The following is a 25,634-nucleotide window of genomic DNA, read 5'->3' as shown; positions in this document are numbered from 1 at the left end:
TATGAACTTGATCGTATACTTAATCATATGGTGGTAAAATTGATAAGTAATAACACTGATAGATGTAAAAAAGAGTTGTGAAGTTCATAGTTAATGAGTTGATCCATGAACAGAATATAAAAAGCACGTGCCTGACAGATAATATATGCTCAGCAAGTTTATTTTGCTTCTCGGGGAATGAGAATTTCCAAGGCTTAATTGAGGAGATGGTATTTAATGATGTAGGCCCTGCAGAATAGGAGAGTTTTTAGAAAGCATCAAGAACTGGGGAGACATTCAGATCAGGAGGATGTCATGAGCAAAGGTGAAGTGAAAAAGCACAAGTTTTGTACAAAAGAGCAATATATATTTAGTGTACTTACTTGAACAGAATGAAAAGTTTCATGTAAGAAGGATAATAAGAGGTGAATCACTAGGGCCAAATTATGGAGGGGGCTTAAAACCAATTTAAGAAGTATAACTTTGTTTTAAATTTATTTTTATGAATTACCTATATAGAAATAAGACAGATAAGAAAGGATAGTTCATAAAAACAACCACTTATTTTATAATTTCATTGTATAATATTAAATATAAAGTCAATTAGCCAGAACATGAAGCTATTTTGATGAACACAAAACTGAAATTGGGGCTTGCTGATTTTAGATGGGAGTTTTTCATTGTTTTTTTGTTTGTTTGTTTGTTTTGGTTTTGGTTTTTTGTTTTTAATGAGCCCCAGCTTCCACTTTATCTGCTATATTTTCTTTTGGTGGCATCATGTTTAGAAAATCCTAATTTAGATAGCTAAATAATTGTAAATAGCAGTCCTACAACAGCTGTCTTTTATTTATTTATTTATTTATTTAGAGAGGTGGGGGAGGGGCAGGGGGAAGACAGAGAGAGAGAGAGAGAGAGAGAAAATCCTCAAGCAGACTCCTCACTGAATACAGAGCCCCAAAAGGGCCTTGATCTCACGACTTTGAGATAATGACCTGAGCCGAAATCAAGAGTTAGATGCTTAACCGACTGAGCCGCCCAGGTACCCCTATAACCCAGGTACCCCTATAGCAGTTTACTTTAAAGTCATTACATATCGTTCAATAAAGCAGAGGTTTATTTCAAGATTTGCATAATAAATGTTTTAACCTGGTAGTACAAGTTAATGCGTTGGTGATTTCCAGTGTGTTACAATTTGGAATATAACAGATTTGAGTAAGTATGACAGTTTTTGTTATGGTTCTCATATTGTTTAGATTTATTTTTTTAAGTTGCAATGGGCAGAAACCCAACTCAAACTAAGCAAAAATAGGACTCTATTGGCTTACATTACCAAGAAGCTCAGGAACAGCATTTGGCTTTTGCTTTCTTAGATGTGAGTATGCTAACATGATGTAAAGATTTTGTTTATCTTCTTTCCTGCCTTTTTTCTTTGTATTTTTGAGTTCATTCACTCTTATTTCACACAGGCACTCTCCATGTGCCAGAGAAGATGGGCATGACAATCCCAGGCCCACATGTTTATAGTTTCCAACCTGAGCTTAAGAGAAAGCCTTTCCACATAGTTCCAGCAGAGAATTCTGATTGGGTCAAATTACTCTCTGTGTGACTAGGAGGAGCCGTAGGAGGCCGGCGGTAGAGCTCTGTGATTGACAACTCCATCAGGACGATAGTGGTATTCAGAAACATTTCTCCAAAGAAACTGAAAGAAAGAAAGAATACAGGACACCGAAGTTATTGTTTCCACAGTCTAATACAGTTTCTAAAAAGCAGTTAAATTAGTGAAAATGTAAGAATGAAACGTTTGTAGAGCCCAAAGAAAAGCGTCCCGTGTTATATGGTTTGAATACCTTAGCCTTTGGCAACGGTGCAGCAGAACGTAGGGAGGGTCATGAGAGGAGGTCATGATGAGTAATAATTTTATTAATATGGATAGCTGTAGTTTCTAATGGGACATTTTTACTTGTTAAAATTGTAGTAAATTTGAAGGTATCGTGGGCAATGAGCTACCGTGAAAAACCAAGGTCTCAGGCTGCACATTTACTTCTTGTATGTGAAGATAAAACCTAATTTGGAAGGGATTACTTTTTAAGTTCAGTAGTATTTTTAAGCAGCATCTTAATTATTCCTTAGTGGATGATATTCAGAAAAGGAAAGCTCTTAGTTCAAACCAAGATAAGGCATTAAGGAAAAGGCAATATGAAGGAACAAGAAGACCAGCATAATGGAGTGTGTATGGGAGAACTGGCTCTTTGAACACTATTGACTTTTCACTGCAGTACCTTGAATTTGTAGTGCCCCTCCCCAAAGAACTAGAGTGCTTCCCTCTGTGTCTGAAACAATAATAGATGTAATTATTCATTTTTTACAATTGATGCTAAGGTGTAGAGACTATAAAACTGATGTTCAAATATGATTTAAATAGTAATTTCAGTAAAACCAGCATGGAACTGGAGTCAGGGCTCTGTCACCAATTGTTTGACCTTGGGTAAGGCAAATGACTTCCTTATCTTGACTCTGTTTTCTCGTTTTTGAAATGAGGGTGTTGGTCTTAATGACCACTAAAATTTCTTTCAGCTGCAGCAGTAGGCTGTGAGCCTCTGAATCACCTGCTGGATGTTTCCCTTTTTTCTGTATTGGCATTGGAAGTAGTTGTACTTTGATGGATATGGGAGAGAAATTTGGTTTTGAGTGATCCCTCTGGTACTATTCTAGGTGCTAAGCAACCTTGGAAAGCAGATGAAACATACACCTCTTACCTGCATAGAACAATGTGGCTTCCGTGAATGTATCTTAAGTGCCAATTTTAAGGGAGTCCCATAAAAAATTATCAAAGACTTCGGTAGATAAAAACAGTGCAAAGAGAATATTGCACCTAATGCGATGTCTGTATGTGTATTTCTGCCAGGTTTCAAGTGTGGATCTTTTTCTCCCTTATGAATATGCCAAAATCTTGCATCTAACAGTTCTAATGACATTTCCAAACCCCCCATTGACACACACACACACATACATACACACTCACAGTATATTATCTACTAAAGTGGCTGTGGAATTAACATTTTTTCCTGGAAGGAAAAATATCTGATTTAATGACCAAATCATTTTAAGGCAGCACAACAGAATTTCACAGAAACTAACTCTATTTCTTCACACCGATCATGCATGTTTTACTCAAGCATTGAGTCATTAGCATGTTTATAATGGTTCTAATTTAGCACAACATTTTCTGAATTTTATCCTTGAGTCATTTACAAATTGTTCATATTGAATAAACAAAGGAAACAGATTGCATTTTATACTTAGTAATTTATCTGAAAGAAGAGGGGAGGGTTAATTGTTTTAAAGTTTTGGTCTGTTTGGGGAAGTGAGCCTGCTTTTTCATTGCTAGGCATAAATGCCATTTCTCATATTTTTGGGGATGGGGGGTGCTATGGAGGAGTAAAATGAAAAATTAGGACCAGGACAAGATTGGCCACTCCCAGAGGGGAGTGTGGAGCAAAAGGGGAGCTGGCACGAGATTATCCCAAACAGTTGGTGCATTCCTTAATGATCAAGTGCTTGAGAAGTCCAGCTCTTCCTGGCAGAGCATCTGTGTTGATGTTTATATCATTGCCCTGCTGTATGGGAAAGGCATGCTTTCTCTTGCTGCTTGGCTAAAAATAGGATGGAATATAGCATTGTATGAGATATTTTAAGATAGCAAAAACATTTAAGAGGTTAAAGGTTTGGCTTTTGGATCAAAAAAGATCAGTGATATAACTCGTGTTTCTTGCAGACTGAATTTTATCTAGAGTTTGTCAGTGATTCGAACTCTGTTAGGCAAGTTATTCTAGGTTCATCTGGTGCAGTCTGAAAAACCCATTCTGCTGTCTTTTCTGTCAGCTTCCCAGCATGAAGAACAGGCCTGAAAACAGCCTCTATTTATACCCCCTTGTTCGTATTTGGAAAATCAGTTGTTTCATTGGAGAGAGGGAGAGAGAGAAGGACAGCACGAGCAGTCGTCAGGGAGTGTGCTTTGTACGTTATAGTGACTTCAAAATAAAACTGGCACATTTTAGTGTCTAATTATTTTTAGTGAGCTTGGAGGGTTTTAATTAAAATTTAAGAGTGCTCTTCAAGCTCTCCAAGCTCCAATTTTATCCCACTGTATTGTGGAGCACTTGTCACTGTGGAAAAATGTACAGTAACTGGCATGTGCGTCTCTGTTTCCTAATGAAAAATGTGGGATGGATGATCAGCAGGAGTATAAATATATCTGTAGTCAGAACTCCTTGTAAACCAAGGTCAAAGGTACTTTTGATAAGTCATCATTGTTCTTGAATACATAGAAAATTCATTGTATTTGAAATGTATGATTTTTACAGTAAAAATGAAAGGAATTGATTTAATATTCTCTTAAAAGACTTCATAAAGCAGGAGGAAATCTGCATACTGGGGCAAAAGTCATTGTTTTTCCTCACTAAAATATTTTAAAGGTATTTTCATGTCATGTTTCTAATGTTTTAGCATTTATAACTCTTATCACTTTGAAGCAAAAGGAATAGTGTTTACTTACAGGCAAATTGTTTTAAAGTACCTGTGCCCTAAAAATTTTTCCCATTATTCTTTCCTATTCCCCCATGCTTTAGATTTTTTTTTAATTATGTTAGTCACCATACAGTACATCCTTAGTTTTTGATGTAGTGTTGCATGATTCATTGTTTGCATATAACACCCAATGCTCCAGGCATTACGTGCCTTCCTTAATACCCACGCTTTAGTTTTAACAGTGATTTATTTATTTACTCTCTTGGACACATTTTAAATACCTTCACTTTGTGCAGAATAGGAGTTAATACTGCAGTGGCTTTGTTTAACTAGGAATAATTTAAAATTGTTCCTAAGATATATCAAACAGGTTAGGAAATAAATATCTCACATACTCTCACTTCAAATTTCTCTTGTGTGGTGAAATTGTTAGCATGATAAAGCATTCTTGACTTACCTGGCCTGAAACCTAGATACTTACATAGCAGAAATGTTGCTTTGCAATCTATTATGTAGGATATGTATTAAAAATTATTTCTGAATCTTGTTTTTACTTTTTTCTTTAGAAGAAGTTTCTTGAAAAACTTAATTGCAAAGAAAAAGAGAAAAACAAAAAACCATGTGACTGAAAATTAATTTTACGCCCTTGATTAAAATATAGGCAAGAACTGAAGTCCAGCTTTTGATTTTTGAGTCTTATTTTAATCACATTATTTACAAAAATTAGAGAAGATAAATGTAATAGAGTCCTGCATTTCACTGAATATGTATTAGTTTATAGACACTAATTTTTTCAAAGTAAGATGAATTAATTTTGGCATTTTCCACTTTTATGCTGAAATATTATGGCTTACATTCTTTTTAATATGTACATATCATGGTGACATTTTTTAAAAATTTTGTAATGTTGTGGTTCTTTCTCTTAATTTCCAAAATGTATGTAGTTCCTCTCCTATTTTTTAGCTGAAGACAACTCAGTCAAAATAGTAGAATTTGAATAATCATAGTAAGACATGCTATATATTGTTTCACGTTTTGAGAACTGCAGAACTACTGTAAGTATATTAGTTGTTTTCAACTCAGTTGTCTAAAACATATTTTTCTGTGTCAAATAATCCAAGAATATCTAGGTGATATTCAGTCCTTTTATTCCTTTTGGAATCCTCCATGACTACTGAGTTAAAGCCAGTCTGTGTGGTCTTATTCTTCCCCTGTACGGAATACAAACTGGACTTCTTGACTTATTCTGACCTCTTTGGTTTTTGCATTTGTAAGTGATAGGAATGGGGTAAAGTCTGATCTGATCAATTACCTCCGTAAAGCTAGTATTGTCTTGTTAATGTAGTTGAAGAATGTGCTACACAGAGGATGAATACATACTTTTAATTTGCACCCTTACCTGGATATTGTTTCGGAGTGGGAAATTTGAAAATGTAAATTTTCATTTACAACTTTATCTGTTACATATTTCCTCATTCCAAGTCAGAAACCTCTCAGTGGTGGCAGTAGTGTCCTTCACCTGTGTGGTATTTAACAATCTGTATCTCCTGGCCTTTTTTCCCTCATCTTACTTGCTTTACATTATAGTCTGGAGCATGCTTAATCCTAATTGTGGCATGCCCTTTGAAGTTTGGCAGTCAGATAATTAGGTGAGAAAGCTGAGAGTTTTTCAAGAGACTTCCTGAGTTTTGAATCTTCCTGAAATCTCTTAGAATCGAGATTAAATTGATAAGGCTGACTTCTATTGTCCTGTAGTTAAAGGCAATCAGTGATTGTTACTAAATAGTTTGACGAGTTATAAATATAGACATGGAAAGTCTGCTTTATTTTTTTCCCCTCAGTTTCTTCTACTGAAATGGGAACTCATATTAACTAGATTAACTCAGCATTACGGTGAGGATTAATTTTTTAATAGGAATGTGAAATGCTTTGATGTTATTAACCATTTTATTAATGAGTAGCTTTTATGTGAAGCTGTGTACACATGGTCTGATTTATGTTTGCAGTGTGTGTTCCTGTTGTCCATATAGTTCTATTTTTCTCCCATGAAGCTTCAGCATTCTTTTCCTGGAGCTCTGAAAGATTTCAGGTCTATTTATAGAAATGAGAGACATATTTTAGCCTGTTTTACATTTAGTGTGTATCTAATCCTAGTTTATGAACTTGCTCTGAATTTATGATCATTACTAGTAAATTGGGCTTTTGTTTTTTACTATTATAATATATGCTCTCAACTCAAATTTGAACCAAACAAATTAGGCTTTAGCATTTATATCCGTGATTATCAGTTTAGTGCAATGTTACAACATGTATGAAAGGGTTAAAAAAGAAAAAGCACTAACAGAACTGGGTGGTATAGGAACTTGAAGACATTTTGTTGATTGTTCTTATCCATGATCTGATGTTATATCGCTCTCTCAGAAATTTAAACCCAATTTGGGAAAAACTAATCTCTGTTATTTATGGCTTTGCCGATTTACTTCTTAACTCCCAAATTTAGTATTATCATTTTTATTACTTTAGCATAAAAACAAAATATGTATAGAACAACGTATATACCTTGTTTTTGAATTTAAAATAAAAGCAAGAGACCATTTTGGAAATTAAATGCAAACTGGTGTATGCATATGCACGTAGGTCCTTTTGGAAGGTCACTCAGTATCCAATTACTAATCATGATAGTAGATCATTTGTTGAAGCCTAAAAAAATAATTAATAGGAAAGAATAGAAGAAAAGAAGGTGGGAAAGATAGAGGGAAGAAGGAAGGGAACGGGTGGTGAGCTTTCACTGAATAGAATCAAACTGACTTCTACTTAGAACGAATTTTAGCTTCTGTGATAGCGAGCTAGTATGGTTGGTGTTCTTCATCAGCCATTTCACGACACACTGATCTGGATTCCATCCATTCCTTGATTGATTGATCATGTCATGGACAAATGTTAATTGTTTTCACCAATACTTTCCAACGATGCAGTGGTCTTCTCATCTCTTACCCAGGGCTCACTGTCTTTTTCTAAAGTTTATCTAGTTTCTAAAACCCTTTAGATCCATCTTGACCTTACTGTCATTCTGAAAAATTCAAGAAGGATTTAGAAGTTGGAGAAAAAAAATGTAAGGGAAAATGCTAAAGAGATAGGTACTGATATGGGAGAGGAAAGGCATTTGGATTTGGAGTAACTATTTTAAATATGATTTTAAAAAGAAGTTATCAGAATTTTGACACTTGGAATGTTAACGTTTAATGGGAGTGTGCTTTGCACTGAGGATTTAGTATTTAAATCTGCATGCCCTTTTGGAAACATGGCCTATTTGTTAAGATTTGAAGCTTAAAAGATATATATAAATAGTTGTAAGCAGTAGCTGTAGTTGCAAACCCATTTGAATAGAGAGAAAAAATAACTCATTGAGAAAATTTTGCTAATTATTAGGACATTCTAAAATTTAAATTTCTGTAATCTTTATGAATCTTTATAGAAACAAGTATAATCACTCCTATAATCTAGTAAGTTATTTAGATATGCAGTAGGGCAAATAGTGTTTAACTGAGTACTTCCTTTATGAGAATATATATCTCTTTCTATATAAGAGAAAAGTTTTAGTAGTTTTTATTACTGAGGGACAGAGAACATCTTGACTTTTTTTTCCTTTGGGTTTTTCTCTAAATGGGTATTTTACAAAAATTGCCATATTTTATTTCTTTTTTAAAGGACTAAGTGGTTACACCCTGGTTGATTTCTTGTCCCTTGAAGATCTGTCATTCTTCCTGAAGAGCACATGAATTTTGCTCAGACTTAAAAAATGTATCACCTGGATTAAAAGGAACAACATCTAAACTTAAACCTATCATAGGAAAGAGCCCCCTTTTCTGTCCTATCAGTCTAAGAAATGATAAATGCTGACTGAATATTAATAGAATTATATTTATAATATCAAGATAAAATTATTATGCATTATCTTTTTTCCTGGGACTAGTTCAAATAATCTTCTGGTAAAAATAAATTTAGTTGTGGTATTTTGTGATAGATAAAGTAATATAATTGTCTGTATCCTAGGGTTAAAACAACAATGAAAAATAGCTTTGATCATTTTTAAGTGAGAGAATTTCTCCATAAACTGGCTTTTTGGATTTGTAATATTTTAACACTTAAAAAAATACATATGTAATATTTTTAATACTTATTTTTTTACTCTAATAGATTCCTCCTGCATGGAAAAGCTACTTTCAAAAGATTGGAAGGAAAAAATGGAAAGACTAAATACCAGTGAACTTCTTGGAGAAATTAAAGGTACAATAGATGAAATATCAAACATATCAGTGTAGAGAATGTTATTTTGTATAACAACATGCTTGCTGATCTCTGTACCCTAACATTAAATTCTTACCTCTAATATTTGTTTATAAATGAGAGGGTAAATATATAGTGTGTCCTTGAACTTTTATTCTTTATAATGCTTACAGAATGAAATTTTTGCCTTCTCTTTTTATTAGTCTATAAACATATAAATTATAAGATAAATTGCTTCATTAATTTACTCAACAGAAAGGTATCAAAAAGAAACAAATGTCAAAAGATGAAGAACAAAATTAGTTAAAGATAATTTTAGTCTTTCCTCTTGAAATCATAATAATGGCTTAATTTATGAATCCAAATCATTAATTTGAATTTCTTCTGGTCCAAAAGGGTCAAGGGTAGCATCTATAAAAAGAGTTTATAGAATGTGTTGTACATAATGGTTTATGGGTGGATTCTGAGGCTTGGTTATCTTTTTCAAGTCCTGGCTCTATCACTTACTAGCTGAGTGACTTTGGGCAAGTCACTGAACTTTTCTATGTTTCGAATTCCTTGTATCTAAAATGGGGGAGTAAGAGTTCTACCTCATAGGCTCATTAAGAGGATTAATGCAAGTAAAGCTTGGAACAGTTGCTGGCACTTAGAAAACACTCAGGAGGATAAATGGTGGTCACTGTTTTCTATTAACATACCCATAGGATCATAGATTGATTAATGTCAAGCAGATTTCATAGGATTTAACTTTTCGTGACCTCTGACCTTGATGAGGATGAGCATCTTTAGTTCTGAAGATGTGTGATTGACGCTATTATTTTGAAACATGTTAAGAATTAAGTTTCTCTGTCAGTCAGGAGGTTCTTCCCTAAATCTCTCTTGTTGATGCTTTTGTGGAGAAATACTGCATTACTAGTTTGGGTATCATGAGTAGAATCCAGGTCATTAATTCTACCAGTTGTCTCTTACAGACAGTCGTCACTGTGATTTGCACTAACAATTTGGGAATTTACATTAGTTTTCTGAAGTTATCAAACAACTTTAGGTGAATCTTCTTATTGGCCATCTATAATGTCTCGTTTAAGATAAACATCTGGCAGTAACTATCTGGAGAAAATGTTATTTTTAATTTATTACGGAAAATTGTCTAGTGTTCAGGCATGTTGAGTTCAATTCAAATGAAGACAAAACGAAGTCATCTCTTTCCCAGGAATGATTAATAACTCATTCCATTAACTAATACAGTATTAAAATTAAGTGGAAATTGGATATTATTTTGAATTTCACTGCTTCTGTACTATACTCATAAAGGCCATTTGCTATTTTGGGGGGAAGAAAACTTAACTTATAACTGACGGGTAGGAAGAAAGTCATTAGTGACATATTCTCTCTCCAGCTGCAATAGCATGTTGTGCGCTACTTCGCACGTCATTCAGTGTTTTCTATCCTTGCCAAAGTCATTGGTTTTACAACAGTGAGAACAGAAATGGTTTATGCAAAGGCAAGCTTTTGCCAGCATGAATGATGGGGGTCTTGCTTTTTCTTAGCAATGTGGAAGCTAACATTTTATTATGTTATGATTCAGCATCAAGTTTTTATGCTTTGGGTTATCTCCTCCTTCTTGACCCCTTTTCCATCTTTCTTTATTTTTCATTCTGATTATGCATTTATAATGGAAAACTGTACTAGCCTGAGATGGTCAAAATGTCTAAATCCTGAAAGCAAAAACACACCCAAAATTAGGCTTTTGAAATTCTTTAACTTTTTTTCCGGATTCTTTATGTGATATGTGAACTTTCATTTGTGTGCTGCTCTGTTTTATAAGCATAGGAGGTAAGATTCTTACTAAATTTTTTGTTTTGATTTCAATTTTACATAATTGTCTTTTTTATAACCTAGCATTTTGTCACCGTAAGTATTATACAGAAACATGTCAATAATATAATAAGAACTGAAATAAAATTTAGTTTAAGTTGTATTCAGATAGCCTGATTCAACCACTGCTAAAACTCAACATGAATTTTTAGTCTGGGTGAGATCAGGCCAGTTAGTTGTTATCCACCTAAATTAGTTATAGTTACTCTGAAATTTTAAAGTGATTTAAATACTATCCCCAAGAAATATATACTACTGTGGGTTATCAGTATTTTATATCTCAAGCACTGTGCATTTTTAATACCTCTGTTTATTTTTTGCTCATTACAAAATTTGTTGTAAATGAATTTACAACAAATTTCCTGATTACATATTTATTGTAAAAAATATAGAAATACAAAATAAAATTAATTAATTAATTAATTCCACCTATATTATATGTCCTTTCCCATTGTTAATTAATATATATACTTGTTAAATTTTTTTTCCTTAAAATTAGAATCATCCTTTTACCATCATTTTATAATCTATTCTTTCCACTTAATATGATATATTGTGAATTTCTCTGTGATTAATTCATCTAAAATGCTATTTTTATTTACAGAAAATATTGCATAAAGTGAAGTTCTCATAATTCAACTGAGTCTTTTATTCAACATTATTTGTCATGATAAAGAAAAATTTGAATATGGATAATTTTTCAATAATTTTCAGTATTAATTAGTGGTTATTTTCTTAGGATATATTCCTAAGAAGTGATTCCTGGGTCAAAACATGTGTTCTTTTTTAAAAAGTCTGAATTCATTCTGCCAAACTATCCAGCAGAAAGGGTACGGTGTGCTGCTCTTACCAACAGTATCTGCCAAGTATTCTCTTGCCCTCAATGACAAGTATTATTACTTTAAAAATTTCTTGTTGGTTTTGATAGAGGAAAAGGATACACTACTGCTGATTTAATTTGAATTTCTTTGGTTATTATTGAGAATGAAGCGTTTGAGATAAATTTACTTGTATTAAATGTCTCTTCCTTTGTGAATTGCCTATTTATCTTGTTTGTCCATTTTTCCTTCAAAAGATTTGTCTAGTTCTTATGGTTTTGTAGGACTCCTACTGTATATTTTAATAGTATTAACCTTTATCAGTCAAAGATGTTACATTTTATCATTTTCTTCTACTTTATGGTTTTTGTTGTCAAATCTTTCCCTCCCTTTTAATGCTCTTTAATGTTGGGGGTTTATTTAGAAAAGCTTCCCCCATTCTGCTATATTTTGTTCCAATTATTTGACTATATTTTTATTCATTTAACTCTTTAATTCCTCTTGAGTACATTTTGATGTGTAATTTCAACTAGAGATACAACTTAATTTTTTTCTTAAGCTGTTAACCAAATATCTCTGTATTATTTATTAAATAACCCGTCTTATATATTCTGACTTGAAAAAAACATCTTTTATCGTGCTGATTGTGTATTTGAAACCAGTTCTCAGTTTTCGGTTCTAGTGTATTGATCTATCTAAACTTTTATTAGTATTGTGCTATATTAATCACTGTAGCTTTATAGTATCTTTGAAAAGTAAATATTGTAAGACCACATTCATAATTTTCTTTAAAGTGTTTACATACTTCTCTAAAGTTTATGTTAGGCTTATTTCAATTTAATTAAGTGTCAATTAAAATCCCAAAACATTTTTGGAAAGGTTATATCATATGTATATGAAGCTATAGGGTGAACTGACATCTTTTTAGTATTGAATCTTTTCATTCAAAATCCTTTGTTCTTTTATGTCCCTCAACAATGATTTGTTTTTTAAATGTAGATTCTGCATGTTTCTTTTGACATTTTTGCTATAATATTTAATATTTTTGCTTGCTCTTGTGGATGAGATATTCTTCATTCTCTTTTCTTTTTGTTACCATATTTAGGGATGCTAGTGAATTTTGCTGGTTCATTTTATAACTTTCCTCTTTATTGAACTTATTAGCTCTAGTCATATTTCAGCTGATATGTTTTCTCTTTTTGGCAGTTATATGTCCCTTTTTTTCATCCCTTCTCATGTTACACTGTCTAGAATATCAAGAATGATATTAAGTAATACACATGATGGCAGGTATTTTGTGCAGTTTTTAATTTATGGAATTGTTTTTAACATTTCACCACTAAGTATTAAGATATTTAAGACATTCTTTATTATTAAAAAAAATTCTAGTCATAGTTTATAAGGAGTTACTATGAGAAATTACATTTTTTTTATGGCGTCTCTTATTGGTTTTTGTTTCCCAAATTTACTGATGAAATAAACCCTGATTAGTCATGGTGTAGTGTTATTTTAATGTACCGAATAATTTTATTTGCTCCTATTACAGTTGTTATTTTTGTGTCTGTAATCATAAATGAGATTAGTTTTTGTTTTTCTTTATTTGTACTAACTTTGTTAATTTTTAGTACCAGAGTTCATGGTTGAATTGGAAAGCTTTCCCCCCTTTCCTAGGCTATGTAAAGTAGTGAATAGATAGCATGAGAATTACTTACTCCTTGAAATTCTGAAACAATATACTCGTACAACATCTAGGCTTAGAGTTTTCTTTGGTAATAATTGTTTTTTTTTCCTTTTTATATTTTCTATTTCCCTTTAAGCCAGTTTTTCTAGGAAAAAAGTTTCCTAGAAAATTGTATGTTTCACTGAAATTTTCATATATATTAATACTGATTTAAAGTACAAGGTCACTTACTTTAAGTTTTTTATTTGCTGTTATATATTCCATTTTAAATTTTGCATATTTGTGTTCTGTCCCTTTTGTCCCTCAGTTTTACTTGCTAGTAGTTTTTCTATTTATCTCTCCTCCCAACCCCCCTGTAAGTATCCAATTTTGAGATTTATTTCTCAGTCTACTGTTCTTCAGAATGCCAACTACTTCATCTTGCTTTTACCTGTATTATGTCTCTTTTGCTTATTTTCCTTATACTTTTTCTTTTGTTTGTTTCTGATACCCTCTAAGTTCCTCAATTGAATACTTCATTTTAAACGTTGTTTCTTTAATAACAAAGGTACTTTGGCCATGAATATATTTGTAGAAGTAGCTTTATGCATCCCATAAATTTGAGCTTTTAGAATTCTCATAGTCATAATTTTCTAAATAGTCAATATTTATATTATTTTCTAACCAATCTTATATTTATATATTCTTAAATTTACATCTTTTGGATTCAAGAGTAGAATGAAGCTGGGGAAGGGAGGAAACATAGCTTTTATTACTACCATTGAAAAATTCTATGTGGTGGGTTAGGTGCCTGAAGGAGAATTAAAGTGTTGTCATTAGAATGGTTAAGAGCAGTATTAAAAAATGAATCTTAAACCCAGTGAGCTTAATAGACCACATATTTAGAAACAATGCGTTGATAATCTCTTTAGAGCCTACTTAAAAAAAAAAAAAAACTGCTGGGGCATCTGGTGGCTCAGTCTGTTGAGTGTTTGACTCTTGATTTCCGCTCAGGTCATGATCTAGGGGTTGAGGGATTGAGCGCCGCATAGGGCTCTGCGCTCAGGATGGAGTCTGCTTGTCCCTCCTCCTCTGCTCCTCCCCTCGCTTGTGCACTCTCTGTCTCTCAAATAAATATATAAAATCTTCAAAAAAAATAGCTTTCAAATTAAAATTTTAATGTCTAAATGAAGCAAAGCAATATTTCTGAAATCTTTCAATAGAAGTTGGAATATTGCTAAAGTTTGAGAAACACTGAATCATAGATTTTCAATGGTCTGTATCTGGGTCTTATCTAATATTTTTTTAAAAGAAAATCCCATCCTGGGGCACCTGGGTGGCTCAGTCAGTTAAGTGTCTTCCGTCCGCTCAGGTCACGATCCCAGGGTCCTTGGATCCAGCCCTGCATGGGGCTCCCTGCTCAGTGGGGAGCCTGCCTCTCCCTCTCCCTCTGCTGTTCACCCTGCTTGTGCTCTCTTTGTCAAATAAATAAATAAAATACTAAAAAAAAAAAAAGAAAGAAAGAAAATCCCATCCCTAACCCACCACCATGTTTCCATAAGTAGCCTCCTTCCTAGTAGCAGCATTAATTGAGGATAGAGTACTATAAATGACATAAATTTAATAGCAGTAATCTCAAAGCAATTTCAAACCAGGTTAACATCATTACAAGTATTGCTAAATAACTATTATTAAGAGCTTAAATGAAATATAACATAAAATGATTAGAATTTTGCTTTGGTCTGGTTATATCTGAGGTATTGTATTCTAATTGGGGTGCCATATTTTTAAGGGATCTGTTTTCAAATTAGGATTTATCAAAAGTGCTGAAATGGTAACAAGTCTTGAACATTTAATATGACTAGTAATTAAAGATCTAGGGAAGTTTGGCCTAGTATAAGTTGGTTGGTTGAAGTTTTGTTGAATAGAAGAGATTAAGATTTGTTTTGGGTTTTAGGGGGTTAAGGACATAGGGAAATTATTCTCAATGTACGAAAGAACTTAGGAACAATTAATGGCTATCTGACCTGATACAGCTGGACTGCATTAAGAGAGAGTACGTCAAATACACTAGATGTTCAAGAAATATTTGTTGTATGAATGGATGAATGGATGAATTAATAAAATAACATCTGGAAATTTGGCTGTAGAAAATTTTAAATGGAGATGTTGTAGAGGATATTAGAGGGTATTCCTACTCCGGTGAAATGTTATCTTCATGACCTCCTAAAGTTTCTTCAAAAGTAATACCAGTGTTTACGATATTTTCTTACTTATAAGACTAATCTTTAAGATATTATCTATTTTCTTGCAAGAAATATCATAAGTACTTTTGTAAGATGCTTTATTGTTTACAAAGGAAACAAAGTACTAAGCATCTATATTATTTTTTTTGATTCTTATAACAATCTATTGAGGAAAATATTATTATATTGATTTTACACATGAGTAAAATGAGACTGAGAGAAATTAAGTGGCTTGTGTGGGGTCACTCAAGAGTTGTGGAGGCAGGTTTTGAGTCCTGCCTCTAAGGCCTCTGTTTAATGTAATACGGAGTAATTCTCAGCCTCCTCAGAATCTTATACTTCTGCAGTGGAGAAAAGGGGAAGATAGACTCTGGGCTGTTCCTCCCTCCCACAATATACAAACAAGCAAAACAGTTCCCCTTTTACCCTTTTTTATGTAAGTGAAGCAGTATCACAAAGCAGGAAGAGGTATAGGGAATACAGTCCTCTCTGTAAAGTATTTATCTTGATCTACACCTGAATGTGGGAGAGGGGAGAATCATATGGTGGAAGGACAGAAGGTAAGACAGAATTACTGATAGGGTCCATAACCCATTTATATGTATATTTGAGTTGTACCAAAAAGTGAGGATGCCAGGATAGCTATGGTTAGGAAACATTTCTAAATGCAATGGTGACATACCAAATGAAATCTAGAGCGTTAGGGAATCAGCCTCTGCCTCCATGGATAAGCCTAATCTTCTGTGGTTTATGTAAGAGAATCTTAGCCAGCTTCCCTGTTTTGCACACATGCCCCTCTATGCTGTGGCTGGCATCTCCTTGGTGTGAAGGCGCCTCCCTGGGCAGTGTGCCAGAGAAACAGTAATGTTGGTTGTTTGAGTTAGCACAAACTGTTTGTGCTTGTGTTTGTCAAACACACAGATGATATGAGAGACAAAAAAATAATTATGTGATATAAACCAAATAAGGAAAATAGTGTTTTCCCTCCTTGGTCATTTACGATTAATCATCGCAATATTTACTTTTAGGGATTAAGGTAGATGTGCTTGTAGGTATTCTCTGCCGCAGCTTAGAAGAGTGCCAGTGTCTGATAGGAAAAAAGTGGATTAGAAAAATGCTTTTAATGGAAAGTTCTACAAATGATTCCCAGTGTTTTTCAAAGCCACTATTGAGAAACAATTGCTTATTATAGTTATTCAACTAATATGTCTAAGAGGTTTGTTCTAGAGCCCCAGTGTTCCTGCCATACTTCACGATTCAAGGTTTTAAGCATTACTCCCTGTTACTTCATCAGGGTTGTTATTAAGAGAAGTGACATTAGGAACTGTGTTACATCAAACAGTACAAGCATATTACAGTCGTGCTTGGCACAAATACTGAATTAAAAATGCGAATTTATTATAATATTGCCACTGTGTGCCAGTGAGAGCCTGTTTTCATTTTTAGTTTTTTTTTTTTTTAAGATTTTATTTATTTATTTGACAGAGATAGAGACAGCCAGCGAGAGAGGGAACACAAGCAGGGGGAGTGGGAGAGGAAGAAGCAGGCTCCTAGTGGAGGAGCCTGACGTGGGGCTCGATCCCATAACGCCGGGATCACGCCCTGAGCCGAAGGCAGACGCTTAACTGCTGTGCCACCCAGGCGCCCCTCATTTTTAGTTTTGATTGCAAACATAAATCTCTGGAAAAGAGCACAGGAACACAAAATCATGGGTTTTTTTTTTTTTTCAGTGCACAATAGATCTTTGAAGATCAAATAGTACAGGTTATTCCTGAAGTAACTTAAGCAGTGCTGTTATCACCAAAGGGTCAGAATGGATCTAACAGCATTCCCATACAATCAGTGTCCTGCATCCCAAATTACCATCTTAAATGCCAATTCTCTTTCCTAGTTTTTCTCACTTTTCTAGTAAGTGCCTAAACCATATCTAAGTATTCTGTACTCATTCCATACATTGTCCTTTCTACCGAAAATTCTGTTTTTTAGGATAGTAATTCACAGTTACTTGTGGTTTTGGTTGTAGGCAATCATAGAAGGACTAAAGTGGTTTGCCAAGAGCTATCACTGTACACTTTACGTATTCATTTATAAATGAGTTTTTCTTGAATTTCCATTTATAAACTTTATAGTAATTTCTTCATCTGAGGGAACTTAAAAAAAATCTGGAAGTGTTTAGAGGTGAATCATCTGCCACTTTTCAACTTGAATAAAGTCAGCAAAGTTCACATACCTAGTGATTCTTCCTGCCTCATAGGAAAAAGGGTTGCAACAGTAATCTATCAATGTTTAGATTCCATGTATTTTGAAAATTTTAAATTGTTATTTCTAAGACAAATGCTGTATTGCTCTAAAGGCCAGCTCGTGAAAGGGATTGGGAGCACATGTAATTTTCTTAACTTTCCTGTTTGTACGAAATGATGTGGTAGAGTGTCACTCTTTTCCGTATAAATTTTTGTAATTGTAGGACTTCAGAGTAACATCTAGAATCATGGAATCTCAAAAGATGAGAACTGAAGAAGCTTTGCATATTATGTAATCGAACCACTTATTTTCCATGTAGGAACCCCAATATCCAGAAAAGAAAAGTTACCACTTTCAATCACATAGTCAATTACTAACTAAAGCGAAAACTTAATATTCCCTCAGAATAGCATGTTTAGCCCATTTCACATAGTCTTTTGGTCGTGTTGTAATCAATAGTGAGTTATTATTTCTGAACCCATGAACTCCTTTTACTAACAGTAAATGCATATCACATCTAGTTTTACAGATATGTATGCATTATAACAGCAATGCCCATAGCTTTTAAAATTATGCTACTTTGCACGAATGTAAACATTTCAAAGCTTTCCTTTGTACTCTGTCATAAACATCTTTTACTTCTTTTGAAGTCTGTGTGATATACATACAAGCAATTAAAACCTCTCCCCACTTGGGTTTGGAGACACAAGGTCTTCTTAATTAAAATTCAAACAAAAGCTACTGGTAAAAATTACTACTATATGATTAAGGTCTAAAGTATTATGATACAGTAGAATCACTGTTAACTGTTGGGATTAAAAGAAATCGATATGTTGGGGAAAAGATCAGTTGGATCTAATTAGCAAAATCAATGTTTACATAAAAGAAAATGTTGAAGTTTAGTAACAAATTCTGGTTATAAATATAACACTGGATAAAGTTGTTTTTTGTTATTATTACATTGACCACATAATCATGTCTTAAATTCATTGAATAAAAATCTGAAACTCTTTTTATTAGTTTCTATGATTAAAAACATAGAACTTTACTTTAAAATCATATCTAGCTTTAAAATTTTCAGTTTTATAAAATGCTGTTATATATAAAAAATAGTCAACAATTACAAAGTATTTCTATTGATTCCATTTTAAAATGCTAATTTTAGCAATAGCTACAGCCTGGAGTGGGAAAGGAGGCAAAATCGGTTACAAGTAAAAAAGATCCAAAGTATTCTTACACAATTATGATTACATTAAATATGTATTAGTCTATTTGGTGACATACCGAAATAAAAGAGAATACATTTTGATATAATTCAAAAACAAGACATTCCACTTTTTTCTTCTTGATTGCTGTGATGAAAATAAACATTATAACCAGCATGGAGAAGCAAAACTATTACTAATTGCAGCCTAGATTTTAAGTAAAATGGAGGTCATTAGCAATTTCCTGGAAGCCATTCAGATTGCTTACCAGGAAATGGTAGCTAGCAGGACATCTGTAATCCTCTTGTGTGGAATTAGTAAAAACATACTGAAGCTTTAATGATGTGTGTTAGACTTTGGTTTATGGTGGAAACTTTCTCCATCAAAATAACTCATATTTCATTGATTAAGAACGATTTTTATTTTAGTATTAGAATACAAACCCAGAATTGAAAATAGCCTTTAACATCCATCCATATATACATACCTTACTACACACCTCTAGATCAGAGCACGGCTCATAGTGGAATAAGAGATGACAGGGTAACGGACGAACAGTAGGAACCTGGAAGTGAAATGTGTTTGGGCAAATTGAAAGTAATTTCTTCTATAACTTGGAATGCTGATTTCACAACATTTTGAGTGGTGAATTTAGTCCCATTTTTAGTAGCATCTTCCTATCTCAATAAAGAGATAAGCAAAGCTGACTGTTTGACTGGCTCTGCATTGTTGTGGGAGAAATGGGTTCACCTACTCAGAGACTTTTAGCATGGCATCTCCATATTACCTGAATTATTTGTTGTCCTAATAAGGGAAACATCTCTGGAACTATAAAGAAGTGACAGAGTAAAACTGAAGAGACTATTTATATGCTCCAGTTTGTGTGAAAAATTAAATATATGCAGAAGATTGCTGGAAGGATATTTAATAAACTGTTAACAGAGGTTGACTATGAAGTAAAAAATAAAAGGTATGAGACAGGCTGATTTTTAAGCTTGTATTGTATAGTTTGTACTGTAGTTTTTTGTTTTTTAACCATGTATATACCTTGCTTTTTCAATACAAAAGACTATTTAAAAAAAAGACTGCAGTCTTCAATGAAAATGAAAGGATTTGTTTCCTTATTTGTATAAGAGAATATGGATGACACTACTCAGCTTCAGATTGTGTTGAGAAGATTAGAGAGAAAATATGTATTATTTGGCATAGCATAGAGTAGGGGATCCACAAATACTATAGGTAAGCAACAACACTTGGCACAGTTAAGTACTTGAAACAGTAAATATTTACTGATAAAATGATGAACTGCAGTCCTCAAACTTTTGATCTCAGGAATCTTAAATTGTATTGAAGATTCTAAAATTCTTTTGTTCATGTGACTTTAATCTATTAATACTTAATTTTGTTAGAAATTAAACCTGAGAAATTAAAAATATTTAATTCATTTTAAAGTTATAAAATTAAGGGGTGCCTGTGTGGCTCAGTCAGTTAAGTGTCTGCCTCCTGGTGACGCTTTTGATCCCCACGGTCCTGGGATCGAGCCCCCGCATTGGGCTCCCTGCTCAGCAAGGAATCTGTTTCTTCCTCTCCCTTTGCCCCTCCCCTCAACTCACTCCTCTCTCTCACTCATGCTCTCACTCTTAAATAAATAAAAAATTAAAATCTTTTAAAAAAGGTTGTAAAATTAAATCTGCCACATATTAACATAAAAAGTCATTTTTATGAAAAATGACTATATTTCCTAAAGTAAAAATAATATAGTGAGAAGAATGACATTGTTTTACATATTTGCAAATCTCTTTAATGTGTGGCTTAATAGTAGACAGCTGGATTCTCTCATATCTGCTTTTGCATTCAATCTGTTTGATATGTTTTGACTGAAGTATATGAAGAAAAACTAATATTGATATGTAGTTGACAAAGGGAAAAGTATCTTGCAGCACTTTCAAATAGTTGTGAATATTCTTTGATACTATATCAAATTTCCCAAGTGGTGGTTTCTTGAAGGTCAGGTCCAATGTAGGATCTGAAGCCATATCAATGAACTTCCAGTATTTTTACATTAAAATCCATTGGTCCAATTTGAACTTTGACTGAATCATTTGCTCTATATATGATTTTGTAATGGGATACATTGGTCTTTTAGATTATATAGTTTCACTGAGTTATGTAGCTCTTCCTTATGGTGGCATATTTTATCATATAGTATCAAAAAATCACATTCATCAATATTACCCTTAATCTTATCAGAAAAAAATTTTCAGTATTTGGAAACTGTCATACTCATGATGGCAGACAGAAGTTTTCTAAAAATCTAATTTTCCCTTGAACGTTCAAATTATTTTAACCAACACTATCAGTTGCTTTTTGAAGTAGGTTGCTTTCTTGCTTAATATTTAAGTACGAATAAGGGTGTTTTGTCTTGTTCTTTTAAATAAAATAAAATTCATCACACTGAATATTAAGAACTTTTTTTTTAAACTCTACAATCAAGAGTCCTCTTCTTCTTCTTCTTTTTTTTTTTTAAGATTTTATTTATTTATTTGACAGGAGAGAGAGAGAGCACAAGCAGGGGGAGCCGCAGAGGGAGAGGGGCAAGCCGACTCCCTGCTGAGCAGGGAGTCTGATGCAGGGCTCGATCCTAGGACTCTGGGATCATGACCTGGGCTGAAAGCAGATGCTTAACCAACTGAGCCACACAGGAACCCCAATAATCAAGAGCCTTCTAACTCAAGATCAAGACTCACATGCTCTACTGACTGAGCCAGCCAGGTGCCCCTCATCACACAGAATATTAAAAATATGTGTACTTGTGGGGCATCTGGCTGGCTCATTCAGAGGAGCATGCCACTCTTGATCTTGGGGTTGTGAGTTCAAGCCCCATGTTGAGTGTAGAGATTACTTAAGTAAAAACATAAATAAACAAAAAAAACCTTTAAAATATGTATACTTTAAAGTCATTATTTAATATAATTAATTGCTTCATCAAAGAAATTCTTTTTTTTTTAATGATTTTTTATTATATTATGTTAGTCACCATACAGTACATCCCCGGCTTCTGTCATCAAAGACATTCTTAATTGAAACTGAATTTTTTGTTTCACTACAAGTGTGTGGTGGTGAAGAATATAATGACTACAAGTAGAATTAGGTGCCTTTGATTCATGTAAGGGGACCAGCTGTTTTAATCCACTATTTCATTTGCTTTGTCAGTGCACATCTCTGCACTGTAACATGCAACTAATGCCTTAGTATTACTATGAAAACAGTATTGACCTCAGGGACACCTTGGATTGTAAAATGTGATTTGTAAAATGATTGTTAAATGATTAACAAAATAAGTCATTAGTAAATAGTAGTTTACCAGTAGGAATAGGAACAAGAGTATTTAGTTATGTGCCACCCATAGGGGCCTGGAACCATTTAGTAATCTCTTGTAACACAAATTATTTCATAGGAAATGATTAGATATATATAAAATTGAGAGGAAGTTCTAATACTCCAAGAAATCAGTGTTATTACTCATGTCAAATTTATAGTATAGTCCATGTCCCAAATGTTGACTTAACCAAAAAATGATAACCACTTTATTGATAATTAGCTTACATTTGTCAGTTAAGCTAGGCCTGGTGAACACCAGCCTAATCAGTTTCCTTCCCATCTTATTAGGCAATTGTATGTCTCCCAACTCCTTGTAGTAGTATTAAATGACCTTACTTAAGTACAAGTAAATTCTCTTACTCAAAACTTTAAGAGATTTTTCATTTAATTTTGGTTCTGGCGTTTTATTATAGTGGTAGCTAAAACTTAGAGGTCTTGCTGTGGAAATGAGATTTTCACAAGTCTGGACCTGGACATACAGTGGCTATGATTTTTTTTTTTTTTAGTTTAACATTTGTGATAGATGAGATTTTAATACATATGCATTTATTATTTTATAATTAAAGGTTATTCACAGATTTTTTAGTAAGCATAAAATATAAAAATGGTTTAAAAATTTTAAACACTATTATTAATTTGCTCTATTTCACTCTAGTCTTTTTTGTTTGAATAAATGTAAAAAATTTTAAAAATATACATTGTGACAATATTTCTATACAGTTGATTTTTGGAAGAAAAATACATGGGATAATAATTAATCTCATTGCTGTTTATAGGCCCAGGAATGCTCTGTGCCTAGCATCCTCGGTGCCAGGATATACCCCGGGTATTTCTTTACTGTAGAGTCATCTCTTGACCAAATTCTATGGGATATATATGTCACATTAAGAGCTGGCACATACTACTGGACCTCCCACACACTTACTATTTAAGTCATTTGTCTGAACTAAAAAAACAAAAACAAAAACAAAAAAACTAAGGCTAACCACTTAATAAAATGTGTGTATTTTCATCCAAATGGTGTTTTCATGAATAAGACCCTTGAAATAGGCATAAATTGTACATTATTCTCTACATTTTTAAATGTGTTGCTACTGTTGGTAATTACCACTGAGTGCATATTTAATGCACTGAGGAAATTTGATGCAATTATTCCGTTTATTTGTGATTCCCCTTCAATCCAAATGTCTGCATTAAACTATTGAAAAAGAAAACTACAGAGAATTTAGGTCATTTAAAAAATGCACACATTTTCTGAACTCTGCTTGTAAACTTGTATTGCACTAACCAAAATAAAATTAAAATGAACCAGCATTATAAAAGATAGGGTTCAAAAGTTTAGGTAATTTTGAATAAAATTACCTTTCAAATATAACCTTAAAGAATTTGGGCCAATTGCAAGGCTACAGTCTTACAGAAGTCAATAAGAGACGTGTATAACTGAGCTCAAAATTTAGCTAGTTTAACTTAAGACAAATTCTTTTTCCTCAAGCCTCTTTTCAGTACTTAAGAGTTGATTACATCTGGAAATGGATCGAATAGACATAAGTTGGTAGCTCTTAGAAAGTCTTTACAAAATGGTAGAATCCGCAGAGCAAAGTTCTATCTTTTCCATGAGTGCCTTGCATTTTTTAAAGCTCAGAGAATTTGGGTACTGAAAAAGATCTCTAATGCTGAAAGAGTCTGAAAATGAGAAGAGTGCAAGAGGGGTACAGCTCTTGTAGGCCTACTTTTTATTTTCTCCTTTGATCATCAGCTGGTAAGAAAAGTACACATGTTTCTCAGAAATGATTCAATATCATTAAAATGGTTTGGCCAGGGAATAGAGTAAGGCAGAAGAACATAGGTATTAAATGGGAAGAAAGAACCCCATATCCATTTTGTTCGGTAGACATCATCTGGTGTTCCCTTTCAAGTTAATATGCCACTATTCGTTGTACATGTTTTAATAATATTCTTAAACATCTCTCTAGGGCTAAGGAAGAGATGAGATTTAAAATGAGATCTATCCCATGGCTTTAAAAATATGTTTCTTCATGTAATAGTAATGAGAGACCTGTGTTCTTAAGCTAAAAGCTAAGAGTTACATTCCTATTAACATTTGTTTAACTAGGCTTCCATCACAACAGGTGCACAATTATTTTTATGAGTAAAATATTATCAGCCTTCAAAATTAGCCAGGGCAAAATGCAAGTTGTCTGATTAAATAATCAGAGCTGATACTTAAAATACATTTGATTTCCACAGGAATTTTAAAATGCAAAGTCCCAGTCTCTTATTCTGATATGTTGAGGGAGTTGCAATTGTTTTTAGTATGTAAGTTGTAGCTTATACTGTAACTAGTTTGATACATTTCACATAATTCAGTTGACATCATGAGACAAACCAGTAAAAATATAGTAAGAGTTTATTACTTCTAGTCTAATACTTTAATCTACCAATGAAATAGTATTATGCTTTATATTAAATCAATGAAAGAAAAGGAAGTGACTCTTTTTAAGACTTTTCCAAGTTCAATTAAAAGTCACATTAGTTTAAAAAGTTAAAATCCACTGTATCCTTTTTTTTAAGATTTTTATTTATTTATTTATTTGACAGAGAGAGAGAGAGGGAGCACAAGCAGGGGGAGCAGCAGGCAGAGGGAGAGGGAGAAGCAGACTCCCGGCTGAACAGGGAGCTCTGTGTACGCTGGATCCCAAGACCCTGGGATCCTGACCTGAGCCAAAGGCAGACACTTAACCAACTGGGCCACCCTGTATTCTTATTTAAATTTTACTTGTGGAGGGTTAAAAAATACAAACATGAATTTTAGATTAATAATGTATAAATCACGTACACCAAAATTACTGAGTATCTTGGGGAACAATGAAGACTCCCAAATGGTAGAAATTAGACAAAAAATAAAAAAACAAAAATGAACAAAAGGATACAAAGCCAAGTGCATGAACCCTACACACACACACACACACACACACACACACACACTCCCCTGTGAACTAAACAGGAAGCTTCTCTAGGAGGCACCTTCCCCGTGGTTAAGAAGTGCTGCAACGGCACAGCTGTTAGAAACCAATACAGGCAGGTAACTGTTTGTTTTCATCTCTAAATCTGTTTGTCAATCAGGAGAATGCAATGAATCAGAAAAGGGGATCTCAGATACAAACCACAGGGTAAGGCAGAGCACCTGGAATGGGTCCAAACCACAAGAATTAGGGCAGGAGTATAGATGGAATCAAAACCATACATGTGCACATGGCTCCTGTCTTTGACCAACTTTTCAAATCCACTCAGAAGTGAAGATTACTGAAGAAAAATGTCCGTGTTCTATTGAGAGAAGTCTGATTTTAAGATTTGCTAAAAACGAGGTTATTTATAGAAGAGTGATTGTAGAAGACATCTACAGATCCTTACAAAT

General features: G+C 33.4%; 1 protein-coding gene across 31 annotated transcripts in view; it reads left to right on the top strand.

Moving 5' to 3' along the window:
• Positions 1-25,634, top strand: part of SOX6 (SRY-box transcription factor 6) — a 583,500-nt gene that overhangs the window by 328,829 nt on the left and 229,037 nt on the right. For all 31 annotated transcript variants that reach the window (XM_034646122.1, XM_034646128.1, XM_034646121.1 and 28 more), the window contains one exon: positions 8,704-8,793. In XM_034646122.1, coding sequence (XP_034502013.1) covers positions 8,704-8,793 — 90 coding nt within the window. The remainder of the gene's footprint in view (positions 1-8,703; positions 8,794-25,634) is intronic.

The sequence above is a fragment of the Ailuropoda melanoleuca genome, chromosome 16, assembly GCF_002007445.2.
Source record: "Ailuropoda melanoleuca isolate Jingjing chromosome 16, ASM200744v2, whole genome shotgun sequence".
Taxonomy (NCBI): Eukaryota; Metazoa; Chordata; class Mammalia; order Carnivora; family Ursidae; genus Ailuropoda; species Ailuropoda melanoleuca.
Note: the sequence above shows the minus strand (reverse complement) of the source record. Positions and strands in the feature narration are given on the sequence as shown.